The sequence below is a fragment of the Periplaneta americana genome, chromosome 3 (assembly GCF_040183065.1).
Source record: "Periplaneta americana isolate PAMFEO1 chromosome 3, P.americana_PAMFEO1_priV1, whole genome shotgun sequence".
Taxonomy (NCBI): domain Eukaryota; kingdom Metazoa; phylum Arthropoda; class Insecta; order Blattodea; family Blattidae; genus Periplaneta; species Periplaneta americana.
Genome location: NC_091119.1, coordinates 61,822,016 through 61,840,330, shown reverse-complemented (window position 1 = coordinate 61,840,330; position 18,315 = coordinate 61,822,016). Strand labels below are relative to the sequence as shown.

The following is an 18,315-nucleotide window of genomic DNA, read 5'->3' as shown; positions in this document are numbered from 1 at the left end:
TACTAAACTTAACGTTGAAAATAAAATAACTCAGAAATAAAGAATTGAAGCGTATGCGCAAACAAACGTCTATGTTACATTTCGTCTATATTTATAAAAATAGAAATGAGGTTGATTGTTGTCCGCGGAGCGGGGCTACGCGTTATCAGGTAACATAGATTTTTGTTCCATAAATCAAAACAAAAGACAAGTGCGCGCGCTCACTCACTCGCACATAATGGATGCATACAGAAAGAATAACATATTTTTAAGTTAATATTTTGAACATAATTATAATGTTTTAGTCTGTGAACATAATGTTGCTTTAAATTTGTACTGGCAACTATCCTTCGAAAAGATGGAAAAATTCAAATATCTTGGAGCAACAGTAACAAATATAAATGGCACTCGGGAGGAAATTAAATTCAGAATAAATATGGGAAATGCCTATTATTATTCGGTTGAGAAGCTTTTGTCATCTGGTCTGCTGTCAAAAAATGTGAAAGTTAGAATTTATAAAACAGTTATCGACACCTAGGAATGAAAACCTCGTATGTCTAATTTTCTAAATTTTACAGGAGAGCAAAAAATCGACATACAAGGTTTTCACATTTAAATAGATGGCTCGTAAGTCGGAAATTCTTTATGATTTCGACATACAAGGTTTTCACATTCAAATAGATGGCTCGTAAGTCGGATTTTCTATAATGACTAGAGATACGCGCTTTTCATTTTAAAATTAAAGCATAAAGAGATACTGGTTTTCAATTTTTCTCTTTTTTCATGAAAAAAAATTTAAAATGAAAATTTTGCAATTGTAAACCATAAGAGCATGGGCTTTCCTATAAATTTGAGTGAAAATCGCATTTTCGAAAAAGAAAAAAAGTCGACTTACGCGGTTTTCATTCTTAGGTGTCGTTATATTACCGGTTGTCTGTATGGTGTGAAACTTGAATTGTCACTTTGAGAGAAGAACAGAGATTAAGGATGTTTGAGAATAAGGTTCTTAGGAAAATATTTGGGGCTAAGAAGGATGAAGTTACAGGAGAATGGAGAAAGTTACACAACGCAGAACTGCACGCATTGTATTCTTCACCTGATATAATTAGGAACATTAAATCCAGACATTTGAGATGGGTAGGGCATGTAGCACATATGGGCGAATCCAGAAATGCATATAGAGTGTTAGTTGGGAGGCCGGAAGAAATAAGACCTTTGGGGAGCCGAGACGTAGGTGAGAGGATAATATTAAAATGGATTCGAGGGAGGTGGAATATGATGGTAGAGACTGGATTAATCTTGCACAGGACAGGAATCGACGGCGGGCTTATGTGAGGGCGGCAATGAACCTCCGGGTTCCTTAAAAGCCAGTAAGTAAGTAGGTAACATTGTTGCTGTGCTTCGCGCGAGAAGCGATGCGACATAGACTTTTGTTTCATGATTTTAAAGTGCATTTCGCTTTAGAATGTTCGGAATACTAAGGTCATCTGTTGAGATATGCTCAAACTACCTGTAAATAACGAATCTGGGACACATTATAGACCTTTGTTCTGTGAGTAACTCAGCTTTCACAAAAATGTAACATAGACGTTTGTTCGCGCATACGCTTCAATTAGAAAAGCAATCATCAACAAATTATAAATGGAAAGGTCTCATATTAGGAACCGTATCTATAAACATTACAATTTACATACATTCAAATTTGACTAAATAATATGTTCGTATATAAGGATGTTGTGCTTCATTTGATTATCACATATTATGAAAAGAACAATAATCAACCTATTGAAACTCATTTCTGTTTATATTTTATATCTTTTATTTTGAAAAGTATTTAGGTTTTATGAAATAGGTCTCATATTTGGTGCCCGTGCTTATGTGATCAGCTCCTCTTTCTTCTAATGTGAACATACACATACCAAAATTGAAGACCTCCCGGAATAAGGATGTGACCAAAAAAACTGTAATTCATGTTTCAAGAGAAAGGAAAACAATTTCAGGGGCATATTTCATTAGGCCTCTATGTAATATCATAGCCATTTGACTAAACAAGGTTATACAATAATTAATTGTTATAAATAAATGTTATAATATTACTTTTTCAAGAATTTGATGTTATATCCTTCTTCCGGTGAGGTCTTCAATTAACTCTCCATGCTAAGCAATTAATTCCGGAGTTCCCTTTCGACCACTTCAAAGTTGAAAATGTAAAATTATTTTGCTGCTTACGTTCTGACTTTATTAATTTTGATAGGAAGTCTGTAATGCAGATATGTGTTCCAAGTGCTAAGCATTACATAAGAAAACACGAATATAACGAAACTAAACAGGATACGCCAGGAACTGCTGGAGGAAGAAAATTAGGAAGTACTCTCCCGAAAATAGTGAAACAAATGTAAGGAAATATCTGGTCGCTTGTAGAGTAGGTGGTTGAAATGATAGTCGGTCAAATTTAGAAGGCAAAGATGTATATGTGTTTATCAATAAAACAAGAGATGTAAAAAATTGCAAAATAGTTAATATCCTTTTAGCGTCTCTTGATGAACCTGGTGAAAAGCTTCGATTAAAAGTAGGTAATATAAGATACACCGGGATAAGTGAAACCCCTAAATTCATTAGTGAAACTTTAAGCTACCATTAATCCTATAATTTTCAAAGAAATTTCTCGAAATTTTGTGTAACGACCCATTCAAGTATGCTGAATGAAGGATGTAATTTTAAGAACAATGGATGGAATGATCTCTTCTCAAAATCCATAAATTGTTTTAGTTGTCCATGGGTTCCACTTGCAACAGACTGGGGGTAACTGGAACCCCTTACGCATTAGGAAAGTGTAAATAAAGAAAACATTCATTCAAATGCAAATTTTTACTTTTTCAAAGCAACAGGAACTTACAAGACTGACTAGAGTAACTCTAACTATCATTCAGCCAATGTTGTACAAAATAAATGAAGTAGAAAAAGTGAATTTGCCACGTTTTTAAAAAAAACAGAAAGTGGTAAAAAGTTGACAATTTCATCACCTAGAATTATACTTTTGTCGTCTATGTTGGGCCCTCGAAAAAAGAAGGTTCATACTATTCTTCTAGAAAATTTACCTTCCAGGCAAGCACCAACTTCTGTCAAATAACCAACAAACATCTTTACGGGTTTGTCTTTTGTAAACTTGACAAGAACCTAATCACCTACTGAAGCATCTGCAACATTTTTGGTTACAACATCCATGAAGTTTGATTCTTCGTCCATCTCTGCAATTTCGTCTTGAAAATTCAAAATCATCTGCTTCTGAACGACTTTTTATCTCTTCAATGTCATCTTGATCACTGCTGTCCTCTTCCATTTCCACAATCTTCCTTTTCTTGTCTGGAAAATATCACTACTGAAACATAGGGCAGTAAAACTCGGGATCATCGAGGTAGGAAGTTAGTACTGTTTTAGCCAACTTGAAGGAATTAATTGAAGACGATGGGTGTCTTATGGAACAGCTTCAGTAAACTGCTAAAGCTATTGATGGCCTTAGAAAACAGAAAAGTTCTAGAATCTGATAACATGGAGTCAACTCAGGTGCGACTAAATTTGTCCTTACAGTTTCTACCAAAGATTTAAGGACACCCCTTCAAAGTGATGCTTCACTCCTGACTTTATGCTTATGTGAAACTCCCTGATCTTTATGCAGAGAACAAATGCCTTTGAAAAAAATAAGTTTTTACTTTAAACCCAATCGTCCTGTCTTTCAAACTGTGGATTATATAAACAATTTTCTCTCATGAACACTTATTGAAAAATTACATTTTTTGTAGGAAAAAATTACTCCCGAATGACTGTACTTAGATCAATGAATTTTGGGATAGTCTTAGACATATCTGAAATGTTTCTTGGGCAATTATCACTTTTTATTTTAAAAATTTGTGACAGCTTATTCACGCAGTTTATTCCAAATTTTTTTCTTTCTTTTATTTATAAAAAATTGCCAGTTTCTAAGATTGTCTTGAGTTTGAAATTTGCGGCAAATTGGTCAGGGACCGCCACTGCCATTTACATCATAACATTGAGAGTTGGTAAAAACTTGTCAATCAGCTTATTCCCTCCATTTTTAGTAAAAAGTTGTGGAGTTTGTTACAAGTGTGGAAAGGTAAGATTTATTCCTTGAAAAAAAGTGAAAATAGGTCAAAATTCTGTGAGTATGGACATGAAGTTACAGATTATTGTAATGTGAAGAAATGACTTCAGATAATATCTAACTATATCCCAAAATTCATTTATATAAGTACATCTATTCCGGAGTAATTGTTTTTTATCCTACAAAAATGTAATTTTTCAATAAGTTTTCATAACAGAAAAATTGTTCTAGATCTTAATCCACAGTTTGGAAGATAGAGAGATTGGCTTTTCAGTTAAAAAAAAAAAAACTTTACTTTTCACAGGCATTTGATCCTGTATAAGAATCAGGGACTTTCATATAAGTATGAGGACAGAAGTGAAACATTTATTTTGAGTGGGTGTCCTTAAACTTTTGGTAGAAATTGTAACATATGATATACTTGAAAGTAGTGGTGTTCCGTGCAAGAAATTGTATAAATCTGGAAGGAGGACATGTTGCTACAGACTTCTGGATGTAAGTACAATTTCTAGAGCCTAATAGAACCAGTTCTGCTTCACTTACCTCGAATTTACCAACTGAAATATAGTCTTCGTCATTATTATTTTTTTGGAAGAAGCGTTCTTCTAAGATTCAAATCTTAGTCAACTAGCAATGAATGCTGCTACAGTTTCTCCAACCAGTAGACCTATCTCAGTAGGAAAAAGTTTCTTAAATCTCAGCTGAATTTTGGACTCTGTAGAACCTCTTAGACGAAAGACAATTTTGATGCTCGCATGTGACTTCCATACAATCTACACTTTAACATTGAAGATGAAGATTAAAAACAGTGTACAGCAAATTGTGATTAAAAACTGTATTGCTAGTTCAACTTTTTAAGTAAATTCGGTTTTATTTTTATTTTATGCTATTTCATACCTTTCCATGAGAGTTGTGTTAAATACTACTATTGAATTAGTAGTTATATACTTTTATTTAACTTTGATAGAGTTTTTGTGTCTATTTAGTAACACTTTAAGCTCAAACTTTGAGAAAAAACATAAAGTCTTGTTTTCGTATTTAAAATATTATATTTTGTTAATTATACAGTTAAGAGGATAATAAAGCATACTTATCAAAACTTAAGAGTATAATTTTCCGGAAAGAAGCATAAAGGTGGTAGGCCTACTACATAGTAGTAACACAGTGTAGTATATACAGTCATGAAGCTCAATATGTAATAAATATGCATCCATAGATAGTTCCTAACCACTAGGATCGCTACTGTCGCCTCATTATAGACAATGCGAAATAGTGCAGTCTTTTGTTCCTATCAACCTCATCAACTCAAACTTCGTGACTGTATATTCTAGACTGTGATAATAATAAGAATTGAACTGTGAAATTGAATAAGGAAATACATAGATGTTACAAAAATGAACAAATGAATAATGAAAACAGTTAAACAAATGAATAACGCAAACCGTTAAGAAACGAGTAATGGTAACAAATAAATAAATAATACAAAAAATAATGAGCGAAAGATGAAAACAAATCATTAATAAAGAATACATACCGTTACTAAACAAATAATGAAAAACGAAAATATTAAGGAACGAATTCTGAAACAGTTAAAGAATCGAATAACAAAAATTAATAAAAGGAAAATGAACTAAAATAATGTATATTCAGTAACAAAAATGCATGAATAGAGTATAATATTGATAAAAAAAAACTTTTTTTCCCCGCATTTCTCTTGAGGCTATAATTACTTTACATAGCTGGTCTGCTGTAGGCCTATTCCACATTTTCTGACCGGTATCCTAAGAGTTTTCTTACTCAGAGTATGATATTGATAGTACATGGCACCTACTCATAAATTGTGCAATACCTCCGATTCGCTAAGATTAAACCTCATGTAAATACATAATACTGCCGCTACATTGTCGACACGAAAAATTTTTACGAGCACTACATATGAATCCTATAGATTCAAAACCCTCTAAAGACCACTTTGATCATAATTGAGTTATGTCCACATATTGCTTGATAAGAATGAATTCTAATGATTTATATAATCTGAATTCAAAAAGCCACTGCATTTAAAGCAAAAGGTTTGTTAAAAGTCACTGTAAGGTTGAAAATTTCCTCTGTTTGCCAACAGTTTCTGTTAAAATCCTTTAATTTGTGAAAGTCGATATAGGGCATTCTGAATCTATATGTCTACAGTAAAACCTTGGATTACGAGTAACTTGGTTTGAGAGTGTTTTGCAAAACGAGAGAACAATGAGGAAACATTTTCGTTGGATAAAACGAGCGATGTCTTGCAATACGAGCAGCACGATTTGTACGTAACTTGCTTCGCTTGAGAGCAACAGCAAGAGGCAATGGAGGGAATGCCATCTGAGGAGAAAGGGGAGGAAAGAGCGGGCGAGTTCCTCGCTTCAAATGAGATTAATGAGGTGTGTAAAAAGTAGGTTAGCAAAATTTAACAACTTATTTAATAAAATATTAATTTGCGTTATCTTCTAATTTCTATTGATGTTTCATTATTAACTTATGTTCGCGAAATAATTCTCATAAATACCATTTAATGTTTTCATAGATAAATTTACAAACAACTTCAAACTACTCACAAATTTATCTGTAAAATCAAAACCTCTCGTTGTATTATCTATGACAGTTAAAATTAATCAGTTATTAAACGGCGATCTATTGAGAACGCATTTACCTAGTGTTGATGGGACTGATAATAGAGAGCTGATATTTTCACGAGTTCGAGGATTCGCGTGGGATTACCTGACATTCTTCTTACACTTGGGGGAAACGTCGGAAAATGTCCAACCTGTTAGTCAGTCCAAGGAGAATTCGAACACACGCCCGAATTCAGACTATAAGTTCCGATTACTAACCTCTAGACCAGCGTTTCTCAAGCTATGGTCCGCGGACCACCTGTGGTCCTCGAGGTCTGCCCTTGTGGTCCTTCAAAAAAGACAGAAGAAAAAATAAAATTCGAACGGATTGTGTATCACACTATAGCTTAAAATCTCAGAGTTTGGAAATGACACATGGCAATCGAATTTCACTTTTTCTCCCAGTACTGACATTTTATGAAATTTATTACCCTACCCGTCTATCGACTTTCCACTCTACTCTCAGCAACAAAAGAGGGATTTAAAGCACTATATACGTGGTGTTTTTCAACATCTTTTCCCTGCACATCTGGCGCCGCGCCTGTAATCCAGCCAGGGACCACCCGAATTCATAACAGAGGACCAAAGTACCGAAACTTAATTCAATTTTAAAATATAAATATACTGGTATTAAAATATGCTACGAAAATTATAAATTTGCTTTCGAAGGGAACAAGAGTAAGGTGGTCCACAGAACTGTTCTGGCTTTAAAAAATGGTCCTCACTTCAAAAAAGTTCGAGAAACGCTGCTCTAGACCACTCTGGTGGTCTGTTAGTGGCTAAAAGCTATGCAATCTATTCTCGTCTGGGCTAATATCTTTATATTTATATCCTCCCCACAAATGTATCCCTCGAAATAACTGCACGTACAGTAAATTCTCTACAGATATGAATTCGTCTTAATGAGTTTTATGAATATAGCAGAGAATTTGCCAACTCCCTGAGTAGATTTAAAATTTCCAAACTCTGAAGCTTATCGAAATATTTGAGGAGGTCATTCTGTGGCACATACAGTATAATAAAAAATGTTCTACAAGCCCAAAATCCATAGAACACAAGGAAATGTGGCGATGGTTTTAGTAGAAGTTCGGAAAACTGGTTAAAATTTGCAAAACGAAGCATACATTGCTGATAATAAGCCGGCATTTTCTAAACATTTGGGCTTCATAATCAGCAAATTATAAAACTTCTCAGATTTCTGGCATGGGATTATATAAAGAAAGAGCTCTTCGTCTCACTCTTAATATTGAAGAACTGAAGTGGTCAGTAACGCAGGAATTTCAAAAAATTTCCTTTTTAATGCTGTACACAGCTTGAGTGAGAGACTATTAATAATTGAAGGACAAAATGACGATTATACTTACTATATGATTTTTTATTAATTACGTTTCACATAAATGAAACTTTATACAGGGTGTCCATGAAGTCTGGAATCATAGGAGAATGGCTCTCCTAAAGTCATGGCATGGTGTGGTTTATAGGACGATAAGATTGTTGGTCCATTCTTCTTTGACTCGACAGTCACTGGAGAACATTATCTCAGGATGTTGGGCGATGAAATGGTACCAGAACTTCATGGTATCGGCTATCCAGAGTGATTAATGCAAGCTGGGGCCTCACCTCATTATGCAGGTTTCGTTCGGCACTGGCTGGATGAAATGTTTCCCGGACACTGGATTGGGAGAAGGAGCCCTGTGGAATGGACACCAAGATCACCAGACCTAAACCCTATGGATTTTGCCATTTGGGGATTGTGAAAGCTGAGGTGTATGCAGAAAAAATTCGGGATGTGGAACATTTCCATTAAAGAATTATTGCTGCATGTGCTGCTCTAATCCACGTATGTTGAAGACAATTCAAAGAAATTGTGCAGAACGTATGAGGACGTGTGTTAAAAATGGTGGCAGACATATGGAACACATTCTTTAATGTTAATATGCATGTATGTGTATTATGTCCTATGAATCCAGACTTTATGGACAACCTGTATAAAAACACGTAAATAAGTCTGATTCTTTTATAAATGTAGCCATGTTAACATTATGAAAGGTTTATTTCTAACAAAGCTTAAGCGGATCTAAAAAACGTCTTGAATTTGAGTAAATCCATGTAAGTTTCTTATTAATTATCTAGTAATTTAAAACCTATAGGCCTAATAGGCCCATTCTCAGAACAATAATAGGATATTTCCTGGATGGGTGTTAGAGAAGGCCCTAAGGCCTTAACTCTGCCAGGTCAAATAAGACCATTATTATTATTATTATTATTATTATTATTATTATTATTATTACTTTGGCTACACAAATATTTTGTTGAGGATCAATCTTTAAGCAATATAAACGTAGTCTTAGCTACATCGGTGTTAGATAAAAATATGATCACTTTTCTCAAAGGACATTTTTCTGTGCAATAAACTGGAAATTTGGACACGTGTTTGTTTCTGTATTGTGTATGATTTTAATAGCGATTATGTTTTTAAAAATGTGTCTTTAAACAATTTACCAACATTGTGCTTCACCTCATTCCCCGTTATGAAATGCAAATTTCCCTCAATGATCATCTGCCACATCGTTGAATCGGACGTGTTTCCGCCACTCATCAGACCTACCGCGCTTGTCCTCCCGGATCACCAGACTTGACTGATTACAGCTTCTTTCTTTGAAGATGTGTGAGGGACGCTATCTGCCATAAGACCAACAATTAAGACAAAGAATAATTGTTATTATTGAATCCATAAACAATGATATGTTAGAGAGACTATGGCAAATATGACTATGTGATTGATGTATAACGAATTACAAGGAGTTCCATATTGAGTGCATGTGAAGTGACAAGTTATAACTTTAATAGTTTCGCGAATACTATAACTGATGCAGGAGAAGTGGAAGCAGCTTCCTACAAGGGTCAGAGAGTGTACCTTAGTGGCTGTGAGAAGTGTTCGGGCAGAAGTCAAGCAAACTACTGCCGCATGTGCAGTGAGATTGAAACCCTACCACATGTGCTTGGCTTCTTTAGAAGGGGAGAACTTTTTAGAATAAATCGCCACAATAAAGTAAGAATCTCAGTTGCTAATTGCTTCAGAGAGTGTAACAAGTTTGAAGTGCATGAAAAGATTAATTATATTTCAAATTAAGGTTCCACTAAGAGAGTAGACATAGTTGTAATCTACAGAGAGAAAAAAATAGGGGTACGCTTTGAAAGAAGGCACTCAATTACAAGGTGTAAATCTGGAGAAAAACTTCATTACGATTCTTGTAATGGGTCCTTTCAAAGAAATAGGCCTATAACATCGAAAATTTGGAAACGATTGGGTTGCTTTTTGGTGCAAGAGGAACTATTACACGATTTTCAGTTGATCTTTCTACAGTTTCGGCCTACACAGTTATCATTTTGAGGACATCTTAAGGGTTTCCTTAACTATAGTACATAACAATTTATGTTCTTAAATATTACAATGGAGTAACTTATATTGCAAGTGATAACTCCCCACTCAAATGTTACATAAACAAAACACAAACAGAGCCCTTTCACACTAGGACACTGGTGACGGTCACTGATAGAGATACATTCGTTTGAATTGGAGCGTTCATACCGGGTCACTGCAGTGCCTCACCCAGTCACAATGACTGAACAGTGACTCTCCCTCTTCACATGTGACGGACAAGGTAACTGTGTCCAGACCAGTCACTACCCAACATTCATTTCTTATTGTGCTAATGCATTTGAAACTTATTATTAGTATATTAAAATATTATCTTGCTTGGATTGATCATTAGGCTGTATCTTCATGGTAACTCTTGGAAAGGGCAGCTATGACTTTCTGTTATCTCTCCAACTGTTGCTTCATAATAAACATATGCAAGTGTTTTCATCATTTTGAATTATATACAAGATGGGGCAAAAGTCGCTTACCCCAAGATCTGTATATGTGTACAAGTATGAAACCTAAGAACGGATATTGAGGAAAGCGACTTTTGACCCACTTTGTATACAGCAAATGTATCCCATTCCATAACGAACAAGATGAAAACATTTTCTCCAACAATAGCTAATTGTTCACTGTCTGTGTTTTTCAGTGTACCACCACTAGAGCCAATTCCGACAAGACCACCAACAGACGTTCTGACCAGCGTCATCACATCAACAGCGATCGTTAACAGTGAACAGAGGAATGAATGAAATGAAACTGGAAAACGGTCCTGTCTCTACATGTTCATCTCAGTGTGCAATTGTTCTATCAGAACGTCGAATTAAAAAGAAGAAAGGGAAGAAGTTGAAAAAGAAGGAAGATATAAAATAATCGCCTGGCGATAATCTATAGGACTTTGATTTTCAATAAGATTGTCGAATTCGAAGGGCGTGCATACAACAATGACATGCCTAGAGCAGATGACGCTCAAGAGAACTTTTGTTTTTTGTTTTTGTAACCGGTGAAGAATACCTCTTAAGTTATGATTGCTCTTCATCAAGTAATTTAAAATTACTGTGAAAGTGACACGATGTGTTCAACTTGATCTCTAGATATGAACTGTGGCGAGTTTACTTTCCGCTGCTGACAGACTGAACGGGGCTCGAGACATCCTTCCCATCGAGTCGCAGAAAGGATGAAATGGCGTTTACATAAACATTATAGAAATGCAAGACAGCCTTATATCGTAAACGCCACTGCATTTGGATGTGTTAGACATGCGCGTGATGTTCAACTATCGAATATAATTCTTAGTGAAACTATTTGGTTTAGTGAAGTGTTGAGTCGTTTATCCTTATAGAGCGTGAATTGAAATTGGAACACACTTGGGTGAGTATACTGTACAATGTGTATCTTGATATGTGCCATTATATATCCCACCAAACAAATCTAACGTTAGAGGAAACGATATTTTATTGTTTTCAATAACGAGGAAAACTTATACAAAAACATTAATTTTACTATAATTTGATTCACATCAGTTACATTTTTAGATCGGCGGATGTAATAGGAAGTGAGAAAGCATTGCTATAGGACGAAGTGTGCAGCGCTAGGAAGTGCTATCATGACAAAAAAAAAAACATCATCATTTATGAAGCAGCATATACATTCAGTGTACTGGTGTGCTATTTTGTGTAACGATATCGCTTATCTTATAGCAGACATGTTTACATGAAATGTTGTATCCTTACGGGATAAATTTATTCCATTAATGAGTAATCTAGTCACTGTTGCCAAATTTGTGTAAAACACGGAATATTTGTAGTGAACATTTTATTTAGAAATATGGTATAGACAGGAAATCAAAATGGAATGGAAATATTGAAAGAAAAATAAATTTAAACTTCTAATTGAGGAACAATGTGCACCATAGAAAGGCAAAAATCACGCAAATTCAATAAAATTATAATAATACGATTTGATGATAATAATGATATGATAATAATAATAATAATAATAATAATAATAATAATAATAATAATAAGAAGAAGAAGAAGAAGAAGAAGAAGAAGAGCAATGCTATAATTGTTATATAGATCGTAATCATCACATAAATTTCTACCAAAAGAACAGATATAAAAAGAATTATCATACTGAGGAGTTCTCTGAAATAATAACTTAATAATGTCATTTTCCAGCTACTAGCATAATAATTATAATCAGAGCTGAGATTCCTTTAACCTGCGCGGTGCTATAAACGACGCAGCGACTATGTTTGTAGAGGAAAGAGAGAGACAGAGAATACCTTTACGATTCCATTCGGAAGCAATGCTTGCGTGTATACAGGTACAGTCGGGTGAAAAATCTTCTAGCATGTCAATGAACAAAATTTCAATGTGTACTAAATTTTTCATTATTGAGCAACATTTGCACTGGAATTTAACACAGTAAACTTCATATAATTTTCAAAAGTAATTAAATAAAATATATCAATACAATACACTTCTATGAACAACAAAAACTAGTAATTATTACAATTTGACATACATAAATAAAATGTACAAACAAATACCAGTATATGTTTCACTGATCTTTAAGACAATAAATTACAATATACATTCTGATTGTATAAACACAAAAAGAGGTGCAGTCGGGTGAAAAATCTTGTTGGTTACTTGTACTCCGTGAGATGGAGGGGAGTTCTTTCTGTTGTGTTTTAATATGAATTTTCATATGTTCGCTATGTCTTCTTGAATTGCAATGTGATTGAACGAAATTTATTTTTTTTTCCGCTCTTATTTCCACATTACATACTTTACAAAATATATTACACTCTTTCACACAAAAGCACTCGCAGACAAATTTGTTTACCGATATTTGCTGCATGTTGTGTTTTCTTATTTTTGGCATATTTCTAAACAACTTAAGACTACGATTGTGCTAGTAACAAACTAAAATCCATGTACCTGAGTAAGGAAAAGAAACCTTCACGGAACGACTGCCTCTGATATCGTATTCTCGTTGCGAGTTTACGCTCATAACTCTATACGTCAGACTGCATGTATACTCTAGATACCACTAACCTATTTTTAATGTTTTGGTTAAAGGAATCTCAGCTCTGATTATAATGAATACTTAATAACACGTCTTTCGCCTGACAAAACATTTCCCTTCTATAGACAGCACCCTCTAGAAACACTGGAATGTCGTTCTGCGCAATGCTGTTATAGCCTACAGAGTGATTCAGGGCCTCTGGAACAAACTCTGGGGATCGATAGGTCTCGCAATGAGGATCATTTTTCATAAAACAACCCATTTCTCCGATGCCTCGTGTAGGAGCTACGCGACAGGTTTTAGTAACATTTATAGTTAATTGTGAAATTAATTATTCATTTATTTCTTCAAGTACTCTTACGGACAGGTTACAAGTGTCCTGTCATTTTGCTGTCCCGTTTGAATGGAACGCTCTTCGGAACACGCTTTCGCTGCTCATGGAAGATGTATAGCCCGATCTCAAATTCGTGGCACCTGCGCGAAAGGCGAATTGGCATCCAATTACATGGAGTCGCCCAAGAGTCCTGCTGGGGAGGAGGGTGTTTGAACAGTACTCTCTATGAGTAAGCAGTCGCCCTCACGCAGAACCTCCCCCCCCCCCCGACTCCGAAGTCTCAGACAGAAGCTCGCGCTTGTTGGTGGCACGAGTTTGCGATCGGGCTCTACTCTTAACGATGTGAGGGGGACATGTGACTCAAGATAACGTACACCCTGGCAGTGTTGCCACGATCTACTCACGAAAATCAGGAGAAATTCATCGAAAAAAAAACAGGAGATTACAGTAGCTTAATTAAACATGAATTTCCTCTTTGTAAATTATAATATTAATTACAAAACAGTGTACTGTGAGAAAGATGATACTGTTGTATTACTATATAGGACATCCCTAACCAATGAACTAGAACAATTTTGCTAAATATAATTACTGTCATCTCTACTCAGCGTACGTAACTAAGTCATGCAAGTTTGTTTTTACACAGTAAAGTCTTATTGACCATGTATCGCATCAAAATGTATTAATCAAGAATTTTTCGTGTATTCACAAAAGATTTTCGATACAACGAGATTTATTTTAAAGGTGATATTAAATACAGTAGTCCTACTGCATTAGCTGCGACTATAACAAACGAAAAATTATCCCATTTCTTGCTTTTACATTACTATCCTTTTGAACTGTTCATCATTTTCCCACTCTGATTCATAATATTCTGGGAGTATTTACTTTTCTTTCTAGCTGGGACACTTTCACTCAGTTTAAAAGATCACTGTGCAAGATATGTAACACAAAAATGCCATTACCTAAACTTCACTCTCTCACTGTATCACGTGCACACAATCAGAAACAAACTACACTACTGAATAAGTTTCGTTCTTCCTCTGTTCCCCGAGTCCCCAAAACAATAATGAAATAACTGAATTCTGTCGTCCATTTGCAAAAGGAGATACTGTACGTCCAAAATAACAAAGTGCTGGAAAACCGCAACAAAATAATCATAAGACTTGAATTATTAAAATGTTCATGAATCCTGAATGTATGTAGGCTATCTATAGTGATCTAATTAGAAAAATATATATGAACATTTTAGTTTAACTTATAGTTTTGCGATTTTCCAACACTTTGTTATTTTCGACATGTCTCCTTTTGCAAATTGACGACAGTTATCACATGCTTACGTTGCATGAAGAGTGTGAGTGTGTGTGTGTGTGTGAGAGAGAGAGAGAATGAGTGTGTGTGTGTGTGAGAGAGAGAGAGAGAGAGAGAATGAGTGTGTGTGTGTGTGCTTTCGTCGTATGGTTTCAAACATTCGTTTTCTATGAGATGAAAATCCGGGCATAGAACTAGGTGACTGCAGCATGCCAAAAAGGCAGGAGAAATTCGGACTTTTGACAAAAAAATCAGTAGAGCAGTAGATTCAATAGAAAAACAGGAAATCTCCTGCTAAATCAGTAGGTATGGCAACACTGCACCCTGGTTGTACGAGCACATAAGAACAAAATCTATGAGGAGCAATGGATAGGGAGAACCGGACTTGTTGCGTGGCCAGCGTAATCACCTGACTTTACTCCCTTAATTTTTTTTTCTATTGGGACATGTGAAATAATACACCACTCGAATTGACACCAGAGAGGAACCAATTATGCGAGTATTAGCTGCTTTTGACCAAATTCGATACTGGCCGGTACGAATGGTGGTGAATGTAATCAGGTTCAGGGTAGACACTTTGAACACCTGTAACTTGTCAGAAAACACACTTGGAAAATAATTCATTTCATAATTGTTAATGTCACTAAAATCTGTATTTCTTTCGATGTCACTTAGCTCCTAAACGAGGCATCGGGGAAAATGAGTTGTTTTACGAAAAATGATCCCCATTGCAAGATCTATCGATTCCTAGAGTTTGTTGCACAGGTCCTGAATTACTCTGTATACGAAATCTAAAAAGTTTGATGCTGTGTATCTTAAATTAAAGATTTTGCTGTTAAGTTCTTGTTCCAAAGAACGTCTTAATTATTACTCATTAATCAAAACAAATATAATAGATTAATTTATTATGATCCGTCATTAACTGTCTAAGGACTGAATAATCAAAACAAAATTGAACTATTCATTTCCAGTGAATAGTGTCTATTATGGAGTACATGGAAATGAAACAACATTATGGATAAAAAGGGTACAGAAATTTTACATAAACCAAACCAGAAGCAAATCTATCTCTCTGTAAGACTAATAATTAATAATAGTTCCCAAAAATCGACGGCAGAGCACTTCAAAACAAAAAAAGCAATAATAAGCCATTGTCCATACTCCTATAAAATAGACGTTTTGTATCAGAATATCTATACGAGGCTGCGGCAATGTATTATGTTAGTCCAATGTGGAATAGTAATCATAATAGACTGCTCTATAACATCACATATCTCTTTAAAATTTTGATAGACAATTTTTTCCTCTATGAAATAGATAGCATATCGCACTGCTGTGAGTTTGTTAGACCTATTTCAACAGAATAAATCGAACCAGCCTGATCAGCTACAAATGAGGTCATTTTTATCGCACATTGTTCCTCATTTCATCAGTTTTAGAGAGAGAAACTGATAGTTCAATATATTCTCCAGACTTTTCCAAGTTGTAGGTATTTCTCTTTCTCTCTCTTTTATTGATAATTATTTATTAATTTTCGAGACAAAAAAAACTAATATAATAAAGAAACTTTCTACGAATACATTTTTTTATCTCTGATTGTTCTCAATATACTTAAAAATTAAATAATATACTAAAGAGGGTTTAAGCAGAGCTGTGTTTTTAGTACTGATAAAGAAAATCTTCAAAAGTAATTTGATTCACCCTATGTGTAAGACAAGAAGTAGGCCTATGTGCATATTTCATGTGAGGTCTTATGTGTTAATAGTTTAAAGAGAATTCTCAGAAATTTAAGCCATTGCTAGAACCTTTATTCTTAACGTGATGAACGCGAAAAAGGAGGCATTCATATTCGGGCTATATGCAATGTGAATATTAAAGTGTTGTTGCCGTCGTTAATTTAATTCAACACGGTTGATTCTTCATGATTTTCTCAAATGATATAGGTAAGATTTTGACTTACGTTAGTCACTAAAATTGTTCTTGTAGATACAGTTTCTTTACGAAACAAGTAGTAGAAATAGAAGGACCACATCAAGTACAGTAAGTGTACCGTCTTTTATAACGAAATATGGTAGCGATATATTTTATTTAAACTAAATAACATTGTCATGTATATATTTTTTAGTATTAAGAATTCAGTGAAAACGGCGAGATTCGTGCAAAATCATTTAAAACCCGTCTAAAAAGCAAACAAAGCAGGTAACTATCAATTATTATTGAAGTAATATCTACCCAATTGAAGACTAAAACTAAAGAAGTAGAATTCACATGGATGCTGCAGGAATTTTTAAAGTGAAATTATTTTCCGAATATTTAAATTAAACAACACAATTTTAACCCTAGCAATACCAAGGTATTTTATATATAACATACAGTACCAACGGGGGGTACTTTGTGACCACTACAAAAATATTTAATTTTGAACAATTTTTTGACATCTGTTGTAGGCAAATAGTATCTACTATAATAAAACATAAAAACTGGAATGTCATTGTATATTTTCGAACAATTACTTTAACAAGTGGAGAAAAATTTTTTGTTCATGTTGACATATTTTCGTATTTTAGTAAAACTGTACGTGAAAACGATTAAACAATAACACAGTAAGCTAAAAGGATTCATAACTGACACATTTTCACATTTAAAATAAAAATTTTGGAGAAGGTAGGCCCTAGGATAGTGCTAGGGTTAATGAACTTTAAAGAATATTAAGGAGCTTCGAAACCACATGCGAATGATTACTTTTAGATATAGATCTAATATAGCGAAACTAAGAAAAGCTGTCACTACGAAAACACGGCTCTGGATATAAGTGTTTTATAATGTTATTTATTTTAAGTTAGACTTACTAAACAAAGAATGTCACGAAAATCATCTGATGAAAAAAACGTAAATTTATATGTGTACCGGTATTTTAAAAATTAATATAATTTTTGTAAATTATCAAACAATCATGTTCATAAACTCAAGATGTGAAATTCAATTTCTTATTACACAATATTATTTAAGTCAAAAGAGTGTAAGTACGCGTTAATAAACAATCAGTATGTAATGTTTGTTTTTTTTTTTTACTCATTCGGGGTCCGGCCATTTAATCCATGAATATTTCACATAAGGGACAATTCACCCAAAATATTTCACCCAAGAAAATTCATTCAATAATATTAATTAAATATAATTCGCCCAACATATTCCATTCTTATCCTCACCCTAGTAACATTCATCCAACAATATTCTCATATCCATATCCATGGTAATATGGTAATATTTCTATTTTGTATATAGTTTTAAATTACCACTTGCTCATACATCAGTATACAGTTTTAAATTTCCAGTTGCTCATAAATGATCTGATGGGCTACCAGGGAGAAATTATACAAAATGAAAGGAATGAAATGATTTTGGTCCACAGAGACTATCTATACAACTTGCACTCAAGAAATTCTAACGGAACTAA

The 18,315-nt window shown here is 34.3% G+C and overlaps 1 protein-coding gene across 4 annotated transcripts in view; it reads left to right on the top strand.

Moving 5' to 3' along the window:
- Positions 1-17,910, top strand: part of LOC138696083 (uncharacterized) — a 233,227-nt gene extending 215,317 nt beyond the window's left edge. For all 4 annotated transcript variants that reach the window (XM_069820611.1, XM_069820612.1, XM_069820610.1 and 1 more), the window contains one exon: positions 10,827-17,910. In XM_069820611.1, coding sequence (XP_069676712.1) covers positions 10,827-10,929 — 103 coding nt within the window. In that variant the 3' untranslated portion in view covers positions 10,930-17,910. The remainder of the gene's footprint in view (positions 1-10,826) is intronic.
- Positions 17,911-18,315: the final 405 nt, after the last annotated feature.